General features: G+C 41.6%; 1 protein-coding gene across 2 annotated transcripts in view; it reads right to left on the bottom strand.

Moving 5' to 3' along the window:
- Positions 1-20,569, bottom strand: part of dock2 (dedicator of cytokinesis 2) — a 114,262-nt gene that overhangs the window by 3,487 nt on the left and 90,206 nt on the right. The window contains exons 28-47 of one of the 2 annotated variants that reach the window (XM_086135933.1): positions 17,752-17,850; positions 17,585-17,679; positions 17,318-17,396; positions 17,133-17,233; positions 16,813-16,871; positions 15,956-16,104; positions 15,619-15,704; positions 14,182-14,338; positions 11,095-11,135; positions 9,983-10,073; positions 8,893-9,000; positions 8,377-8,466; positions 7,874-7,978; positions 6,601-6,742; positions 3,264-3,345; positions 3,085-3,169; positions 2,909-2,995; positions 2,575-2,751; positions 856-939; positions 489-626 (exon numbers count right to left, since the gene is read on the bottom strand). In XM_086135933.1, the coding sequence (XP_085992059.1) occupies positions 489-626; positions 856-939; positions 2,575-2,751; positions 2,909-2,995; positions 3,085-3,169; positions 3,264-3,345; positions 6,601-6,742; positions 7,874-7,978; positions 8,377-8,466; positions 8,893-9,000; positions 9,983-10,073; positions 11,095-11,135; positions 14,182-14,338; positions 15,619-15,704; positions 15,956-16,104; positions 16,813-16,871; positions 17,133-17,233; positions 17,318-17,396; positions 17,585-17,679; positions 17,752-17,850 (2,055 nt within the window). Of the gene's footprint in view, positions 1-488; positions 627-855; positions 940-2,574; positions 2,752-2,908; positions 2,996-3,084; positions 3,170-3,263; positions 3,346-6,600; positions 6,743-7,873; positions 7,979-8,376; positions 8,467-8,892; positions 9,001-9,982; positions 10,074-11,094; positions 11,136-14,181; positions 14,339-15,618; positions 15,705-15,955; positions 16,105-16,812; positions 16,872-17,132; positions 17,234-17,317; positions 17,397-17,584; positions 17,680-17,751; positions 17,851-20,569 lie in introns of those variants that run through there. The other variant, XM_086135942.1, reaches the window with a different exon arrangement.

A 20,569-nucleotide genomic window follows, 5' to 3' on the forward strand; every position in this document is an offset into this window, starting at 1 on the left:
AATTTCCCCATGATGTTTTTCTACCGCACAGTATTTTGCTTTGCGACAAATGCTATTTCAAAACAGTACCGCAGGAAACTGAGAAATACACCCCACGCAGAACATATCAAATTCTGACACATTCTAGTCAAGATGATAAAAATGGACCTTTGCGACAAATTGGAGACTGTGGAGTTTAATACTCCACTGTCCAGGTAATACTTAGCACCAGGGGGAGCTAACATTAGCATGCGTGTTTATTTACAGGTGTGCCCTGCCCGTGAATCAATAAAATTGTTACAATGAAACTGTAATGATACATTTCTGCGAGACCAGAAGGTGAGGAACATTGGTTTTAGTCACCCATGTGGTATATTCTCTGAACCCCTGGAGGCTGACCAGATACTAGAAAGGTGTTAAACAGGAGTCGATACATCTGTAGAGGTATGGTCCGGTGAAAAAAGGACACTCATGAGTGTCTGAGTTGCTGTCAGCTTTGGAATTCTTACCAGCTCTCTTACACCATACTCCTTCTCCACTTTCTTTTTCAGCTGTTTGAAACATTCCTCCATGCGCTTGTGGAAGGGTCGCAGATCATCGGTGACTCTCTTTCCATGGAGAGCAATGCCTCCGCCCAGTAATGGGATCTATAAAGACAAAGATTCAAGAGTGTAGGATATTAAAAGTTTTAATTTAAAACAGGCATGAATTTGAGGGTTGGGTAGCAACGAGAGTGAATCTTAAATCTGGGCTAGATTGGTTTCTTTCTTGATCTAATTAGGGGTAATAAAGAGAAAAATAATTAATTCAAAGAGGCAGTATTTGTAAATTATTATTTTTTTAAATCTTTCAGATTTTTGTCATTTTGTTAGGTACCTGCCATGCAATGAGGTCTTTAAGACGCAGGAGTTTCTCTTTGTCATCTGGATGGTGCAGAGTATACTCTTCTGTAAAGAAAGCCTGATCGCAAAAACAAAACAAGTCAAACACAATTAGAGAAGGATTGGATGTTGATATGAGATTACAAAATAATAAGTAAAATGATAAGTATTAATGGTAGATATGGTACATATGTTGACACTCCCACATTCAAATGTCAATTTGTGATGTAAAAAACATTAGGCCGAGTTAAAACACTATTCATGTGACCTACAACCTAAAAATTCAACTGAATGGAAACATCTTTGAGGGAGGCTACTTAATATCTGAGCTTTTTGGGGGGTTAATCAGGTTTACATTCACACTGCAGGGCGTGATGCCCAATTCGGATTCATTTTCAAAAATCCAATCTTTTTATGGACTCATTCACATTACTAAAAACAAAAAAAAACAAACCACCACATGGCACAGTGTTTACAGGAGTAAAATCCGCCCAATGTTTTGGGGCTTATTTGATCATCTCATATCGACAGAGTAGCAAGGTGGGAGGAGGTCAAAATATTTAGGGGAAATAAGGCAATGCTCCAGTCCTCGATTTCATTTCATGGAGTCGTCTACTATTGTAAAGATGACATCATCATTGCCACGCGTGATACAATACATGTTCATCATTGTCCAATGTAAGGACAAGACTGTTTTGCAGATTCACAGGCCATTGTTAGTAGTAGCCTTCCCAAGCACTCTCCCTCGCCCACGTGAAGCGCATATTGGGCATTTAACGACATATGTGTATGGGAGAGCGATCAGACTGCAGATGCATCACATACATATCCAATTTATATCCACACATGAAAGAGGCCCAGGTCAGATTTGAAAAAAACAACAACCCAAATGGTCCTGGTCACACAGCATGAGCTTGTAAAACATCAGATACGTGTAGCATATTGGGAGGGGGGGCAGTCGGAATTGAGCTGCAGTTTGAACATAGCCTCAATGGCACTTTAAATGGAGGTGAGTACAGAGGGTTAAAAGTCATTGCTTGATTCTGAACACAGTCACATTTCCAGTTAGGAGAGGGTGTGCACCTTTCTGAAATCATATTATCTCAGTTATTATTACACCTCCGTAAAATACTTAAGTTTGTTTATTGAGTCGAAAGGGTTTTAGCTAGCTCACAATGGGGGAAAAAAAGTTTTGAAATAATTCATCTTGGTTTCATATTTATATCATAAATACTTGTCATTTGAATAAGGGTGTTTAGACTTTTTATAGCCACTGTGAAGGAAGTAGAACCCATTTTGAATCAACAGAAAGCACGATGTACTGTAAATCATCAGTAAATGTTTTGCCTGATTATAAGTAACTACTAACTCATTAAAAGGGACATATTATGTAAATTAAATTTTTAATTGCTCGTATACAGATTTATTACCGGTAGTTGGGTCTCTGCAGTGTCTGCCTTCTCATTTTTGTTATGTGCCCTTTGCTGAAAATGTGACTGTGAGCAAGCCGGTCAGAACTTCACTATGTCATAAAAGTGGGGCTCATTTGCATAGTTATGGCCACCCTCACACAGTTCCGATTGGACAGTGAAGCTACTTGAGGTAGATCTGCCTTTGTCTAGCCACCACCACAATCTGGCCCTGATGGAGCATTAATTAGTGGCGACTTCATACACTGGATGTGTGTCCCCATTATGGCTTTCCTCAGCAGTACCTTTTCATATTTAGCAAAGCCACCCATGACTGCCGGGTCCACGATCCCATTGAGCAGCATGGAGAGAGGGTTGATGGGAAGGCTCCAGTCTGCCTGGTACTGGTTGATCATGCCCAGAATCTTCTCATTGGTGGAGTCCATGGTTTCAATGGCATTCTCCAATGGGGACAAGGTCGTCTGAAGATGGAGTGATCCAGGCATGGAGGGACGAAAGACGTAAAAAACAACAATAACACGGCGTAATGTGACTGTGCGGGTTTTTGGGGAATAAGAAGACACAAAAAAACAATCATTTGTCAAATCTTGGTAGTGTGGAGCATCTATTCATCCTTACATGTTTCATGTCAGTAGCCTCGAACCAGCGCAGGATACCCGGCAACTTGTACACAGTGGTGAAGGTTGTACGCTCGATCCACATAGACTTTAAGAGAAAAGCAATTCTATTTGGGGCACCATTTCAAACTGATGATAATGACATTCGCTCCTCTATGACCATAAAAGTCTACTCACAGCAAACTCATTGTTTGGGTCCACTGGTCCTTTCCTCACAGGTCTGGAATAATGAAAACGCTGCACGTAGTTGGACTTGTAGAAGCTAGGAGTCAAACAAAGTTCAGTGTCATTGAAATTCCAAACTCTTTTGCAGTGTGAGCTCAGTGCACACGTTCCCATCTTCAGACAGCACTGACTTGATGATCTGGTCAGGGACCGGTTTATTCTTCAGGCGAGGAGGGATTTCGAGGACAGGCCGGACAGTGAAACACTGAATATCTGTTGCAAATAATTGAGAATTGAAACGCTATATATAAAGACGGGAAACACTGTGGGATTACTGAAGTCCAATGCCACCGAAGTCGCATCAGTCGAAATGTGAAAATAGTCATTGAACCACTGTCATGTCACCTCAAGATGAAAAGAAATCTGGGTGTTTTTTAGGACAATAATGAGTGAAAACAGTCAGTTGAGATACATTTGACAAGGCCAGTTTTGTTAAAAACGGATAGCCATGCTTTGGTGCAAAAGGACGCCCATCAGTCACAAGGGTAAATTTGGTACAGATTAATTTCCACTATTACCTTGCTTAGCCAGCTTATTGTTTTATGTATTGTATCATTCATGGCTCTAAGACATGTTTAAAAAAATCCTTTAAATCATTAAAAGGATTTCTGTCTGATTGTGAGTTGAGAAAAGTGCAGACATTGATGTACACGGCTGACTTTGGCGATGTCCGTCATAATCAATGAAAGTATGTAATAAAGTAGAATTTTAACGTGATTTAGGGGTGGTGTGGTGTTGATGCTTGTGCCCATTTGTACATGATCGTTAGGTGTAATACCAACTTGAATGGAACACTACGGTGTTTGATTACTAAAGCAAGATGGCTTTTTGTGGGGGTTTTCTTTTGTTAGTTTTTTTTTGGATTTCCTAGGATGAAGAAGAAGAGCTAGAAGTGGCTGGGGAGAGGGAAGTCTGAAAGTGTGTCGAGAGAGAGGTACGAGGAAGAACCAAGAGTGATTGAGGAGGCGGTTCGAGGAGCCGTAGATCTCGGGGACGATGTAGGGCGAGCGAAGCAAATAAGATCATGAATGAGGTGCCAGATAGGGAGGAAATCATGGAGGCTATGTGGGAGATACGAGAGTCGGCACCGGGAGAGGATGGGGTGAGAATAGGATATTTACGGAATGCGTGTGAGGAAGTGTTAGGAAGGGGGATTAAGTTAGTGAGGGAGATGTTTGAGCAGAGGGCGGACCAGTGGGATAGAAGTGTAAAAGTGGGACTGATGGTACCGTTACATAAGAAGGGGGACAGGAATGACAGAAACAACTACAGGGGAGTGTGCCTGCTGAGTATGTGCAGCAGGGTGTTAGGAAGAGTGTTAGCGAAGAGACTGAGTTGGTGGGCCGAACACCTGAGGCTCCTTGATGAAAACCAAGCGGGCTTTAGGAAAGGGAGGTCCACAGCAGATGTGACGCAGATGATGGTACGCATACAGGAGGATGTAAAAGATTGTAAGAGAAGAGTGACTCAGGAAGGGGTGAAGGATGTGAAGGATGACGACTGGCCATGTGCAAGACTGTTAGATCTGAAAAAGGCGTATCCGAGAGTGAGTAAACCAGCGTTGTGGTTGTTGCTGGAACGGTATGGGCTAAAGGGCAAATGTCTGGATACCATTATGGACCTGCATGAGACGACAGAGTACAAGGTGAGGGGAAGGGAGGGAGTGAGTGGAGGATGGATGCCAGCAAGAGGGCTGCGAGAAGGATGCTCTACATCGCCGATCCTCTTTAATATCTACCATCAGGCGGTGATGAGGCAGGCACTGGTGGCGAGGAACCGAGATGGCAGGGAGGAGAAAATGGTGGTGTGGAGGTGGATACCAGGAGGGTCGTTCGCAGGGGAACATGGCTGGGAGAGAGGGAGCTCGGAAACAAAAGAAGTGCGGGTATCGAGCGCCTTGTTTGCAGATGACACTACTATAGTGGGAACGAAAGGAGAGATACACGAGAGTGTAAGGAGGGTGAAAAGTGTGATGACGCAGTGGGAAGAGAGGAACAATGAGGAGAAGGAGGAGGTGCTGGAGTTTGGAACGCAAGAGGGGGAGGAGATTAGAGTGTTAGGAAGCTGGATTGGGACTCAGATAGACGTGAAGAACAGGATCAAAAGGGCGGGACAGCTATGGGGGAGTGTGAAAGGGTGGCTGAAAGGGACACGACTATCAAAGCGGTGGCAAGGGAGAGTAGTGGAGGCGTGTGTGGAGAGCAGCTTGTTGTATGACTGTCAGGTAAGAACGTGGTTGAAGAGGGATGTGGGGAAACTACAGAAGTGGATGGATAGGTGCTATAGGTATGTGTGGAGTGATAGAAATGGAGAACCACTGAGGCAAATGCAAGAAAGGGGAGTGAATATGTATGATGTGAGGAAAATGTTGGGAGTAAAATCCGTTGAATGGAAAATTGAGAGGAGAGTGTTGCAGAGAATCGGACATGTGATGCGTATGGGGAATGAAAGATTAACAAAAGCTATGGTATTGGGATGGTGGGAGGAATTGGAAGGAAGAGGGAAGAAGATGGGGCACAAAAGGAAGACGGTGTTGTATTGGAAGAGAGTGATGAGGAATGCAGGAATGGACTGGACGGAGGTGGAAAGATTGACGAGTGATAGGGAAGGATGGAAGCGGAGAGTGAGCGAGCGAATGGATCACCTGTATAAATGGGAAAATCAGAAGGGTCACAGATATGAGGTGGGTAGGAACGAGGAGAGACTGGGAAGGAATGTTAGGAGAGTGAATGATGGGTTGGTATGTAGGTATGAGGGGTGCGGAAAAGTATGCAGGAGTAGAGCTGGTCTAACCATGCATGAAAAACGCATACACCGCAGGAACGAGGAACAGGTGGAGTTTGAGTGTGGGAGGTGTGGGAGGAGGTTTGGGTCGAAAGGGAATAAAATAAGTCACGAAAGGAGTTGCACGGGAGGGGCGTATGAGGAGAAGGGAGAAAGGAGACAGTGCGGAGGGTGTGAAAGGTGGGTGACGAAAGCAAACTATGCCAGACACGTGAGAGGCTGTGAAAGAGTGGACGGAGAGAATGAGGGGGAGAAGGGAGGAGGGAGAAGGGAGGGAGCGGGTGGGGCGTGTGGAGGGGGGGCTGGGGGGAAACGAAGGGCGAATGGGGGTCGCGGAGGGAGAAGGGTGGCTTGCGGGAGGTGTGGGAAGGAAATGTTGGCGGGGAACCTTGCAAGACACCAACGGGATTCGTGCCGGGTGTGGGACCCGGGAGGGGGGGCAAGTCCCTGACGGGGGCCGATTGCCCAGGATCGGAGAGGGAAGTCTGGGCTTCCCTGCTAAAGATGCTGCCCCCCACAACCTGACCCCGATAAGCGGTAGAAGATGGATGGATGGATGGATTTCCTGTATTTTTGGAGACGCGAGGATTCTGACTGACAGCGATGAAGTAAGACACACGCATTGCATTAATAATGAATGTGTCAAATATTTATGTGTATTCATTGATTCTGCTGCAAGGATACACTGGAGACAAGAGTTCCGGATGTCGTCCCCAGGCATGGTGGTGGTATTGAGCCGCACGGCACTGGGGAACTGGCTCATCAATTGGTTTTGGAAGTCCTCTCTGCGCTCATACTCCTTTCCTCGGTGAATGAAGACCTTGTTCTGTTGGATAATAAATTGCTGTAAAAATTGTTATAACTTGAATTTGCCCAGGTATTTTTGACCATGTTAATCCCTTTATGCACCCTGTAACCCAGGGGTGTCAAACTCATTTTTGTCACGGGCCACATTGTCGTTACAGTTTCACTTGGAGGGCCGTTATCAATTTTGGGAAACCATATAAATATTTAATCCCCTCCACGTATTACATACACAGCGCACAACAAATTGATGACTCACTCATTTTAAAATCAGAAGTCAAGAATAATCGCTGTTATTGCATACCTGTCAACTTTTCGGAGCGCCAACCTGTATAAACTACCAAAAAAATGCTTATAAAGAGCAAAAAATCCTTATAACATACCAAAGCATTTTATGTCAAAATAACGGCACAGAAAAAAACCCCACAAAATTTTGTAGATCTCCATAATACAATGTCTGGTTAATGTCTAATCATCATTCTACTTAGTGGCATTACTGTGTTCAGAGTTGTATTCCAGAAATGAAAGCATTCGAGTAGACGAGCACCATTCTGGGCAAAAGCAAACGGAACTACCCGTTAGGGGGGGACAAAAAACGGAAATTTTCAGAATCCGTATGATTTGTGCGATACGGCCATATACGTAAGATTCACCACAAAATCCGTATGAACTATGGCTAAACCGTATGAGTTGACAGGTATGTTATTGTGGATTACATATGACAATTTGAAATTTTGGCTCAGACTTTAGCAAGCATCTTGGAACTTGACATGCTTGATTTGCTTTCGTGGGCCACATAAAATGATGGGCCTTGACTTTGACACCTGTGCTGTAATAGATAACATGATAAACTGTCGACTGTAGTAACCGCTGTCCCTACATTCTGCCCGGCTCCCATTAAAGCTGATTTTTTTTTTTCATAATCCTTGGTACGGCAGATTAACCAAACCATTCAAAATTGGAACTGTAAAAAGTTAAAGACTCTCAGGCACCATTTTCGACTTTCTAAAGCTCCTCTGTGTATGACTGATTTTCTTTTATAGTACACTCTATGTAGAATATTGACTAGTGCATTGACCTGAAGTACTTGACATCGGTTTTATTATTGTACAAATGAATTTGACCTGTGTTACTAGACAACATGAATACACACCCTGAGGAATGGAGGGTAGCCTTGCCCATAGTAGCCCACAGCAAAGTAGTCTGGTTTGGGCCTCAGGATCTTCATAATGTTCTCATAGAACTTTGCTTGTTTCTCCTGCAAAAAGAGAAAGATGAATGCCTTCCTCATTGCATCCATCTACAGTGGTTGCATGGGTAGTATAGCAATAAAGTGCAAACCTTCCAAGATCATTTTTACAAAAAAAAAAATTCTACATTAGCTCATACAATTGCAGGAGTCAGGTAAGCCACGGAAAGTTTTTTTTCAAGTGTTACGAATAAGTGTAGTCAAAGTAATGCAGGAAGAGTACCGGTACTTGCCTGAAGGGAAATTAAAAGACAGGATAGGTGGCATTAAATTAAAAAAAAAAAGAAAAATAGGAGTCAAGGAGGGCTTAGTATGTCAATGTATATGTATATTAATACTGTATTGTAATGACAGTTGACACTTTTTTTTTTTAAATTTGAAGTTAATTTGAAATCGACACACGTTACCAGTCTCTTGCCGAGTAGCTCATAGTCAAAGATCTCATTCTCGTACTGATCAGCTAGTTCCTTGCACAGAGTGATGGCCTCTTCCCACATCTAAGCATACACACAGACAGACACGCACACACACACACACACACACACACGACAAAAGAAATAAAAAAGACAGCAGTGTCCTTCACTACACCAGCTGCTGACAAACAACCACCAGCTGGCCTCCGGGTTATGCATTTTATGGAAATCTCTGTGACAAATGAAGGGACTCAATCACTGTTTGAGAGAACATAAAGGATTCAGTGGAGACAGAAAATGAAAGTGTCACCAACACATGAAAAAGTGGCTATAAAATGACTCATCATTATGTTGCTGCGAGTGCAATAACTTTTTACAAAATACATTTCAACAGAGGGAAAAGATCACTTTTCCATCTACTGATTTGAGGGTATGGAAGGACATTTATAAACATAGCCAATTTAAAAAAAACAACAACATCTTGCAGATGTATTACAAGATAGTGCAGACCTTGCCCATGTCAAAGTAGTCAATGATGGTGTCAGAGAGTGTTTCTTTAAGCTGCCGTTGGGTTTGGGAGCCACGGAATTCAAAGTGGCTACACAAGTCATCTGACCACTGGAAGGGGAAAGACAACACAGAGGTAGGGATTGTTATGTCATAGTACTATGTCATATGGTGGTTGTTTGGAGTGATGTAGAAATGGAGAGTTGGTCATACTAAAATAGTAGAAAACCCTGTAAGTGTGATGTGCTGTAGATTTTACACCACTGCCAACTCCAACCATAAATGCAAACATATTACAAGATCATCTGCACAGCAACAACCACAATCCTTCATCCTCCATTCATTTTTGTTTTCAAATACCTGTATTGCATTTCTGTATATGTAGACTTTCAATACATCCCAGATTATTCCCACACTAGCTGCAGTTTACATTAAAATTCTATTTGTTTCTGTTTAGAAGGGTATTGCAGAAGCTAAATATTAAGCAGCGTTTCCATTAAAAAAATGCTTCGAAGGAGGTTTTGAGGATCATTGTCCTGCAGCAAGACACGTTTCAGATGTTCTAGCGGTTTGGGAGCCACGGAATTCAAAGTGGCTACACAAGTCATCTGACCACTGGAAGGGGAAAGACAACACAGAGGTAAGGATTTTTCATTGTTCATATACCCCCATCCATCCATCCATCCATCTATCCATCCATCCATCCATCCAGGCTGGAGCCTATGCCGGCTGTCTTCAGGCAGTAGGCAGGGTACACCCTGAACTGGTTGCCAGCTAATCGCAGGGCACACATAGACGAACAACCATCCAGGCTCACACTCGGCCTCCAAGTGCCCAAAATAAGGCACAAGATGTAATACGCCTGGGTGTGTTTGTGTGCATGCACTACAACCATCATCATAGCGATGCAGCCTTTATGTCCAATGTTGTGCCAACCTCTGTGTCTTATCATGTCGAGGCCAGGTCGGCTATGTAACAAGCGTTTTTCTGTGCCTGTATAACAGTCTCATTCAATGCAGGCAGGCATGTGATTAGAGAGCAAGAATGAATGCAACTGACTCAATTCCACTTTATGTGCTCACGTGTCCCATACCTTGAGCAGGCGCGAGTGCAGCAGCAGTGTGTACGCTGCCTCTGTGTAGTTTTCGCCCTCCAGGTGAAGGTCCCGCAACTTGTAAAGATACCTGACGTGACCGAACACACACGCGCACGCACGCACGCACGCACGCACGCACGCACGCACGCACGCACGCACACACACACACACACACACACACACACACAGAGTGAGATCAAGCACAAATATGTGAGTCATGTATCATTCCACTAGATGACACTGTTGGACAACCTGATGTATTCATCACACATCTGTAATTCTCACCAATTTATGGTTACCAAACAATTGCAGCGCACACTTCTTTAACTAACTACACTTGCACAAACAGTGCAATACAAGCGATACAAGAGATTTAAACAATAAATAAAGAAATAAATCTGCCTTCACAAATATGTTATTGGGCATTTTTTTTTCTGAGCTTTATTAGAGAAATAATAATGTAATTGAATTTTGTGGGAGGACAAAGCGGTTCAGAAAATGAATGAATGAATGAATGATTTTTGTGGGAAAAGAATAGTACCGGAAGATTCTTAGTATTTCTTTTTTTTTAAGAAGGTTGTGTTCTTGTCCTATTATGTTGCAGGCACTGTATACATACTGTTGTGGGCTGTGATTAAAAAAAATAATCATGAATTTTTTTTATTTTTTTTCCATTTGATAGAAAGCAGGCCAAGCAGATGGTACACAATGATGCAGATAATCCACTTGAGAGTGGGTGTCACATTCACAAATATACACTGATTGGGTCTGCAGCATAAACTGTTATCAGATACGCACAATGGGACCTGACAAAATGCATAATCTCCTCTTGTGCTATGAGCCGGTCTTCCACCTCCCACCCATCAGGCCCTTGGTTCTCATACTGCTTTTCCTCAGTCAGACCAAGTGCTGATCCAGTGGATTGTGACATTAATTCAGCGGGACACGTATAATCCCTTGTGAGATTATGGAGCCTCACACACTTGATCACACACACACACACACGCGCGCGCACACACACACACACCCACACACACACACACACACACACACACACATATCCACACAGAAGTCAAATGCACAATATGTCAGAAGCAGCATGGAAATACCTGATATACATTTCTTCGCGATTGATGTCCTTGTAAAAGTTCTGCAAATGCAAAAACATTATCATCAGTGACAATGTGCAGCACATCAACGGATACATTATTATGAGGAGCATTTAGGAGGTACTACGTTTGTTTGCATGTGTTCTAATACTGTATGTTGGTCTTTATGGTGTGTTTTGCATGACCATTTGATGTGTCACAAAAGATCTCAGGTTAGTCATGTTCAATGACTTCAACAGAAAGCAGGAGACTAGTGATGCAACCCTTTAGCAATAGGAACCAGCAGACATAATAATTCACAATGTGGAGTCAGTCACCAGCAACTTCATTATACACTCTTTTTGATTGAATTTACAAATATGTCATGATGATTAGGTTTAAAGTTTCTTTTTTTCCCCAGACAATGGTCTTTTTTGGTAAAGAGAAAAACTCTTTGTACCGGTAAAATGACAGTTTCGGCTGTCACATCAGCCTTCATTGGAGCTCTCACTGTGTCCTTGTGACATCTCTTAAAAACAGCTGGTCGGGTCGGGGAGCCTTGTTTTGAAGGTTTTCAAGGAAGGTCAAGGCAGCGCTCCACGGTCAGCTGTTTTTAAGACCCGTCACAAGGAATCAGTGACAGCTCCGACCAGGGCTGTAGTCACAGCCGAAACCTTCAGCTAAGTGAGACTTTTTCTCCTCACCAAAAAAGACCATTGTCTGGAAAAAAGAACCTCTAAATCAAATTAACCAATAAGTAGACAAGATGAATGTCATAGTACTATGTCGTATGGTGGTTGTTTGGAGTGATGTAGAAATGGAGAGTTGGCCATACTAAAATAGTAGAAAACCCTGTAAGTGTGATGTGCTGTAGATTTTACACCACTGCCAACTCCAACGATAAATGCAAAAATATTATAAATATCATCTGCAAAGCAACAACCACAATCCTTCAGCCTCCATTCATTTTTGTTTTCAAATATTGCATTTCTGTATATGTAGACTTTCAATAAATCCCAAATTATTCCCACACTAGCTGCATTTTACATTAAAATTCTATTTGTTTCTGTTTAGAAGGGTATTGCAGAAGCTAAATATTAAGCAGCGTTTCCATTAAAAAAATGCTTCGAAGGAGGTTTTGAGGATCATTGTCCTGCAGCAAGACACCTTTTCAGATGTTCTAGTGGTTAAATTGACCCGCATTTAAAGACTTTGGAGATTAGTCCTCCTTTTGTGTGCACCATTACCACTGGCGTTATAACTGCTTCAGAGTATGATGCTCTCGCCGGGATGATTGACACATTATATAGCATCACCTTGACTCTGATAAAAATAAATCTTGTGGCTAAATAGTTTGATCTTTGTGTTGTCGGAGGACAAACAGTTTGTACAGCGGCTTGTCCATGCGGTCAGCTGTAAATTACAGCTGAGGTTGAAGCTGTAATTTGGTTTGTAATTTGTAATTACGGGCTCTCGTAACCATGATCACAAAAAGTTAACATGGCTTGGCCTTGTCAAGATAAAATACATTCTACAACCTTAAGCAATGCTTATTCCAAGATTTAGGTGGAAGTATGTCTAATTTGTCATCTTTAAACCTGTATTTGACCCAGCGTCAGTTCGACAAAATTCAGACTTGTTTTATAAAAGTGCAAGGTGGTAAAACTGTTACGTTTTAATAACATCGACTTTAAAGGCACCTCTTGTTTTGGATCCCATTAGATTCTGCAAGTGTATCCAATAACACGTGAGTGTAAACACACAAGCGAGTGTAAACACACAGCCACTGAGGGGTAAAAAGCTACTCTTCTGTGAGTTCTCCGCTATTTTCTCTTCCTTGCAAAGGTTAGACACCCCGTCGATGTAGAATAGTATCAGTGCGCTGGCATCGCGCTAGAGAACGCCCATCGACATGAAGGTCATGTGCTCTATAGTGCTTTATAGGCAAGTGAGTCACTCTTTCATTAAGTGATGACGCACCAACGTGGCAGTCGTTCACAACATCTAACTGCAACTATTGTGACGTCTGCAGGTGAGTAATCGGGGAGATAACAAGCCCACTAGCCTAACATGAAGATACTTTTTAGCTATGCGTGTGACCTTGTGGTCATGTTAGTTTGCAACTGCATCAGCATGCACCAATGGAATGCTGTTTTGGAAATTAAATCAGCCCGAGGGGGGCAGATAAAAATTCAGTAAAAGGGATGAGTAAATGAACAAAGGGAATAACAGACTGCAAGAGTACATAAAGCTACCTCTTACAAACAGCATCCGGTTTGCTGGCAAAAAATGTAGGATACTGTACAGTAAAGGATCTCTGTGAGGGTTAAAATGGAGGAAAGAAAAGATGAAAAGGAAAGAAATGCACAACGTGAGCAGAGGGTGCCACGTTATGACTACGGTAACCGAACAACAACATTCATAGTAATGATAGCATATGGACTAAAAAATAAGGATGGCCAAATTTTGCTGCATGAAACTTATTATTGTAGAGCGAATCTTGGGGTTGATTTCCTCTTTAAATCATTGCATGATCTCATGTGCACAATGGTTTTCAATTGAAACAAACAAGATGTGTTAAAACTGCAGACTTTGAGCTTTAATTTGAGGGTATTTATATCATAAATGCCTCCTACTTTTTAAGAGACCAAAAGTAATGGGACAAATCCATCCATCCATTTTCTGATCGGCTGATCCTCACAAGGGTCGCGGGATGTGCTGGAGCCGATCCCAGCTGTCTTCGGACAGTTGGTGAGGGACACCCTCAACTGGTAGCCAGCCAACCACAGTACTGTTAGTCGGTTTAGCTTAATGCTAATGCACATAGCAAAATGCCATAGATGGGCTAACAAAGAGCATCAATGTTACAGCATTTTAACCCTTCAAGCAACAGAGAGTTGAACAGAAACAGTGGAGCAACACATATAGACATATTATAACTACTATAATACTCACAGGCAACATTTTTGAAAGTTTTGCTCTTTTTTGGAGTGGGTTTGACATAAATTTTGGGACATTCTGAACATGGACACACAACCTGTCAAGTTGTTGAGGACCTCAGGACCTGAAGGTTGCTAAAACCCCACCAGCAAGCAGAAAAGGACTTACAAGGAGGTTGACAGTGCAGCTCATGCGATTGTTGCGGCTGTCATCCCTCATCACAGTGCGGTAGTCAAGCAGACGGATGAGGAGTCCCTTCACCAAGGCAACGAAATGCTGCACTTGAGGTCTCAAAGTGGGATTTTGTGCTGCACAGTCCAACAGTCTGGCAATACACAAAGAAAAACAATGCCAAAAATGCATAGCAATGGGGTCGACCTGAATCAGCAAAGAAGAACCCTGGTGTGTAATTTCACAATTTTTACAAAAAGTTTAATTACGGCGCCCCCGATGTTCACAGATGCACAGGAGGCAGGCACGCGCATGTGCAGTGAACATTTGCGGGACAAGGAGTAATTTCCATTTTGAGAAGAGACGTGCCACACAGGTGACATAAAAAACAAACGTCTGGCCAATGATATTTAACAAGCAAGCAGTGGGAGATGAGCTAAATTGCCGGAGTGAGGATCTGCTTTCTCCCTTCGTGATCCCTGTTGGCGCAGGCGACAGCAGAATGGAGGCTATATCTGTAATGTGAGTGAAGACCGCGCTTGTAAATTAAGCCGCTGAGACGCCGAAGCAAACAGAACTCTGTTCATCATAAAGGAAGGAGGACGATCTGGATTAAATCAAGGATTGCCCTTGCGTGTGTAGCTGGCACATGAGCACCATGTATGCTGTACTTTCTGGTCTGCTCGTTCTCCAAAGTGGTTTTTGTGCCATTAAAAGACCATCCAACGCTGTATCTTACACATCAAATGTGGAATCTCATTCGGTAGATTTATTCATGTTGGCTGGAAACGATATGGCTTAATTCTTTCAGGATTAACGCTCTAGATGCGGCGTAACTATGTGTGTATATATCACTGTGAAGCCGAGTCTAACGTTTACACACGTGTGACAGTTATCGAGTGATGTGTTTAACGAATATGGCTATGTTATTTTTGTTTTTGAAGTGATTAGTTGTACATGAAAAATAATGAAGTTATCTAACTAATAATCGTAATAAAGTATTCTTTTAAACCCAAAACACCCGCAGCTCTTTCAAACGACCATTGAGCCACATGTTAATTACTGGATGTCAAGGTGACTATTTGGAACTGCATTTTGTAAGATAAAGAATGTGGACACAAGTATTGGAACATTTACATTGCGCTAACAGGAAATGGACCCTTTTTTTGGGGCAATCAGGGGCAATGCATAAAATGTAAATAAAACACAACTACAATGAAAGAAAGAAATATGAAAACAAATACCATCAATTATCTCCAGATTTTTAAGGGACTCCTGCAAACTTTCACCACAATGTTGGAAGCATACAATTGTACAAAATGTCTTGGTAAGAGTAAGAAGTCAACCCCTGAGTCATTATTTTATGAATTAACAGGAGGTACACAATACTTTTGTCCATTTTTTTCCCCCTCATGCGACTGTAGTGAGTCTTACATGGTTTCCAGTAGTTGCATATATCGCTCATCTCCGCCTCCACCCTCCACTTCGTGGTCCAACTTGAGAATAATCTGGTTCTCAAACTGCAGAAGATGACAATTAAATGGGTGAAGCACGACAAAAGGATGTTAAAAAAAGAAAAAAGAAAGGAGCTGGAGATAGAATAGATAGAGGAATTAATTATGCAAGTAGAATGAAGGCGTCTGTTTTAATTTTATGTGCGGTGTCAAAGAAAATCAATGGAACGGTGCAGTGCGTGTGTGTGTCCATGAACCTAAAGGCATTTGTACGTGTGGTGATTAAAGACACATTGGAATGGAGAGTGTGCATGAACCTTGTTGAAATTCCCAGTGTGTCCATGTTCACATGTGATCATGTCAAAGAAAATAGGTATGGTGGCCCTCCTCAACTCCTCTTCTGGGATCAAAGTCATCTCCAGGATAGGACCCACCATGCCAGGTATGAAACAGATCTTATGGCTGCCTGCGGGAAGTGAAAAGGAGCGCAAGTCAAGTCACTTCTCAGCCCGGCTGGATAGATGTACAAACTACCGTACAACTGCAGTCGACCAATTTAACCCTTTAACCAGCGGTTACTGCAGTGGACAGCTTATCATGTTATCGGGTTACAAGGGTGAATGAATGGGTAAACACGCTCTGATTAAAACTCCAAACCAGTGTTGCTTCACTTACCTTGAAAAAGTAACTTCGCTCCTTTACAGATTGCTTCTTTTAAAAAAATAACTTGGTTACTTTGCTGATTACTTGATTTTAAAAGTAGCACAATTAGATTGACACGTTACTTTCATAGTTACATTCAGCAGATACCGACAACCCAACATCAAAATACCACCAGTTTTTGCAATTGAATTGGAAGAGCATTTTTTCACAGAATAACACTTTTTTCCTCTCATACATTAAATACTTACCAAAATTGCATTTATTCATTTATTCAGTATTAAAAATAAGGAGTGTTTTCTGGATCCTACCTAACATAAATGGGCTACTCGTTTTATATAAACATTTTTAAAAGTCTTTCCAGACTTCTCATAACACAGATACAAAATTAAATAAAATGTTTTCTACTTGATATATTTGTAATGGTAACGTACGATCCTGTATTTTATTATTTCATTTGATGTCATATTGTATAATATATTCTGTAACTGAATGACGTGTAGGACTTGCTTACCCAGTTTGAACCAAATGTCGCGAATTGCAAAGCCAATGAGTCGTCTCATATCTCCATATCTGAAATAAAGAGCCAGTCAACCGTTCCAATCTTAAAACTCATTTTCCACCGCAAAAAAAAAATAAAAAATAAAAAATGAACATCCCACTGGGAAAAGTAATGCTGCAGTAATCTGCCTTAACATGAACCTAATTGAATTATCTATGCCCAAGCAGGCCTAATCGGGTGTGGGAATATAAACAGTGCTGCAGATCCTGAAATAGATGTGTTTCATTAGAACAATGGGAGAAGGTGTGCGAGTGATGTGGCCTTTCGCTCACTTGGCGAGGATCTTGTTTCTCTTTGTTGGTGAGAAATGTTGCAGCTGCAGAGACTCCTGAGTAATGAATGCAACCGCCAAGTGGAAGTAGTTATTCCATAACTAGACAGGGGAGAAAAAAAAGAGCAGATTAGAACGTGCATTGATTTAAAAAGCAGTGTAGACAAAATCCCGATTTATGCTCACCTGTACTTCAAAATCATCATTGTTGAGAAACTTTTTATTCATGGTGTCAGCATAAGTATTGATGGCTCTCAGGAACACCCTAAATCAGAACAAATATAGCCACGTATGAAGCATAATGAATCAACACTAGCTTTTCTGTCACTAGGATTGATCACTCCATAAAGAGGTGGCTTTAAAACCTGCTGTAGCCCGTAGCTTTGTAACTACTCCTTGCCATTTGAATCCTTTGGAAAGATTCACAATAAGAGCCTGCTCACAGTAGCGTACCTGTTCTGCACCATGATCATGGCCATCCAGTCGGAGGGGTACACATGCTTCCCTATCAGGTCTTTGAAAAGTAAGAAGGACTCCATGAGAAAGTCCTGCAATGAAGACGAAAGACTTTCTTTTTGAAAATGTACTCAATTACTACATACACATGCGTGGAGACTTACCACTAGATCTGAGGTTCGAGCAAAGGTTTCAATGTACGTAGCGTAATGACCGTCATCCATCTGACTGAGGATGGCTGTCATGCAGGCTACCACACGGGACTATTCAGATCATTTTTAGGTGCAGGGGACAGAGAGAGAGAGAGATGTGGTTACTTATCACTTGTGTGCAGCTGCTTCTCAAATTACTGCTACAGATCAAACAACCACAACAAAAAGGCTGATCCGCAAAATAAAATGAGACAAATGGATCTCTCTCTTTTTTTTGGTTACTGTAATCCTCTCCACAGTAATATCCAAACATCCGTGTCATATATTTCGGTTTACAGGAAGAATTTAGCGAACTTGCCACTCTGGTCACACTGCAGCTCAATTCAGATGTTTTCTGTGACACGTATCAGATTTTTTCATGCAGTGTGAAATCGTACATTTATTTATTTTTGTGTCGAGTTGTGAGTAAAAATTGGAGTTCTGAGCACTAGTAGGTGAGCTTCACACAAAGTAGCTTGGCGTGATGCAAGAACTGTTTCATTCTTTACATTTTATTACACTGCCTTGAAAAAAATATTGATACAACTTGCACTTAGATGAAAGAAAATTCCTGTGTTGGAATGGCATCTGTCGCCAGACTTGAAAATTGCGGTTCACAGATGCTCTCCATTCAATCAGGCTGCTGTTGAGCTTTTTTTGCAACAAAGAAGAGGCTACATTTTCACTATCTATTAGAGCTAAGATCGGCCCTAAAAAATCGAGCCCGACCCGACCCGGCCCGAGGGTATTTAAGCCCGACCCGGCCCGAGCCCGATCACTTAGCTTGATTTGCAGGCCCGAGCCCGCAGCAAACCCGACATTTCATATTTTATTTGTGAGGACTCGGGAGGAGGAGGGGTGATTTCTGATAACAAAGCCTGTCTTTTGGAAAGAAATCTAAGTTAAACAAGACTGTATAAACATTTACATGTTTTATATTTCTGTTTCTGAAGAGGTTACATTGACCGACAATTTTCTATCATTGACGGATTTTTTTTAAGAGTGGACGGGGAAAATTTAAGGCCGTCCGTCATTTTGACGGGTTGAAATGCTTCTAGGCTACCAAATGAAAAGGAATGGCTGTTAAAACAGCAGTAAGTTAGAGCTGAACTTAAGGGAAATGCACTAGCATAGGTAATAAATACTGTTTGGCAGTGTGTACTGTTAAATAATTGCCCTCACAAAAATAAAATTACGTGTAATCCTGTGGCTGCAGTTTGCCGTAGTACATAATTGCATTACATCACACTGAGCGGTGTTTCTAATATTCACACCTTCTTATTCGGCTAAATAAGATGACCACAAAAATATTATTACATGGATTATTGAATACATGAGTATTGGTTGGATTTCAAAGCTAAAAATGAAAAACTGCACGAGGCTACAAAACATGTACAGAAGCACACAAACCAGTTAACTGGAGTGCAGCTGGTCACATGACATGTTGCCCCACTTTAGTTCACGGTAATTAGTCTGACGTTGTCGACCTACACTACGTACAGTATACAGTATGCTATGTACATGCCTTGATAGAGAATGTTTACAATGCTGAGTTACATCATCAACGGTGAATATATTATGAAGTGTGTGTGTGTGTGGTCTTATGCAACCACAAGGAGATTAGTGACAAAACAGGACACAGATGCTAGGGAGCTGGCGAGTCCTGGGATTTGCCCTCCCCCTCCCGCACGTCACTCTTTTAATTTCCCCTCACTTTTCCTCCTCACTTATCACTCGTGTACATAATGCATCAATATCTATTATCGCCCTCCTGCATAAAAACACCGGAGAATTCACTTGCCAAATGATATCATTAGAATGTTTCGAATATTGCCAAAACCGCAAGTGTTGTGACTAATAACAAACAACCACTGATATTAATCACTTGTCATCATGTTCAGTGTTTGGATAAATAGATCACCTTTTCTCTTTAAAACAAGCTCAATTTCTGTCTACAGCTCTGAACCCTGTCATCACTGATTACCGCCACTCATGAGATACCCAGCGGTGAGGAAACGGTTATATAAGACTGATGCAATTAAACATGATTAATTACGAGCATTAAGATTTAATCGGGAAAAAGCAGAGATCTACATTTGTCAGCTAATATTTGAAAAGTTAAAAGATGGAAGCTACGTGTTAATTGGATGCAACAGATGCAGACAAAAATCCTGGTAAAAAGATGCTTCAAAAGTAAAAAAAATACAACTATCCATCAAAACCGTTTATTCTCATTCTGACTTTTGGTCAAAGGCCAGCACTGGTCGACAATTGATCACAGGGCTCATAGAGACAAACAACCATTCACATCTTAGAATGTGCAGTAGGTTTATACCAGTCCAGCAGATGAAAATGGATGATATAGATGGACCACATAAAATATTTTTTCCATATAGTTATATTCCTCCCACAAGCTTCAGACACATTTTACCTTCTGAAAACACACTCTTTAATTTAAAACCTTCATACCGGGATTTGAAGATGTGGTGACCTACCAACAGTCCAAAATGGCCAAATTTTGGACAGAACCCGGTACAAAGTTAAACAACATTTTGAATGTATTTGAACACACAGCACAAAATGGAAATGCAAATACTCTTTATACTGAAGTATTTGTGTGTTAAGATGCTAAATATCTGCCTTTGGATGGTGGGAGAGCGACTGTTCATTACAATAGGATTACCTGCAAACAAATGCGTATTTACCAAGCAAATGCGAAAATAAATAGTATGCAGATCAAAGCACAATGACTAATAACTTACATTAAAATGACCAAAGAAGATTGCAAAGA

This window comes from Hippocampus guttulatus, chromosome 2, assembly GCF_054856545.1.
Source record: "Hippocampus guttulatus isolate MCC_2025c chromosome 2, RoL_Hgut_1.0, whole genome shotgun sequence".
In the NCBI taxonomy this organism is placed as follows: domain Eukaryota; kingdom Metazoa; phylum Chordata; class Actinopteri; order Syngnathiformes; family Syngnathidae; genus Hippocampus; species Hippocampus guttulatus.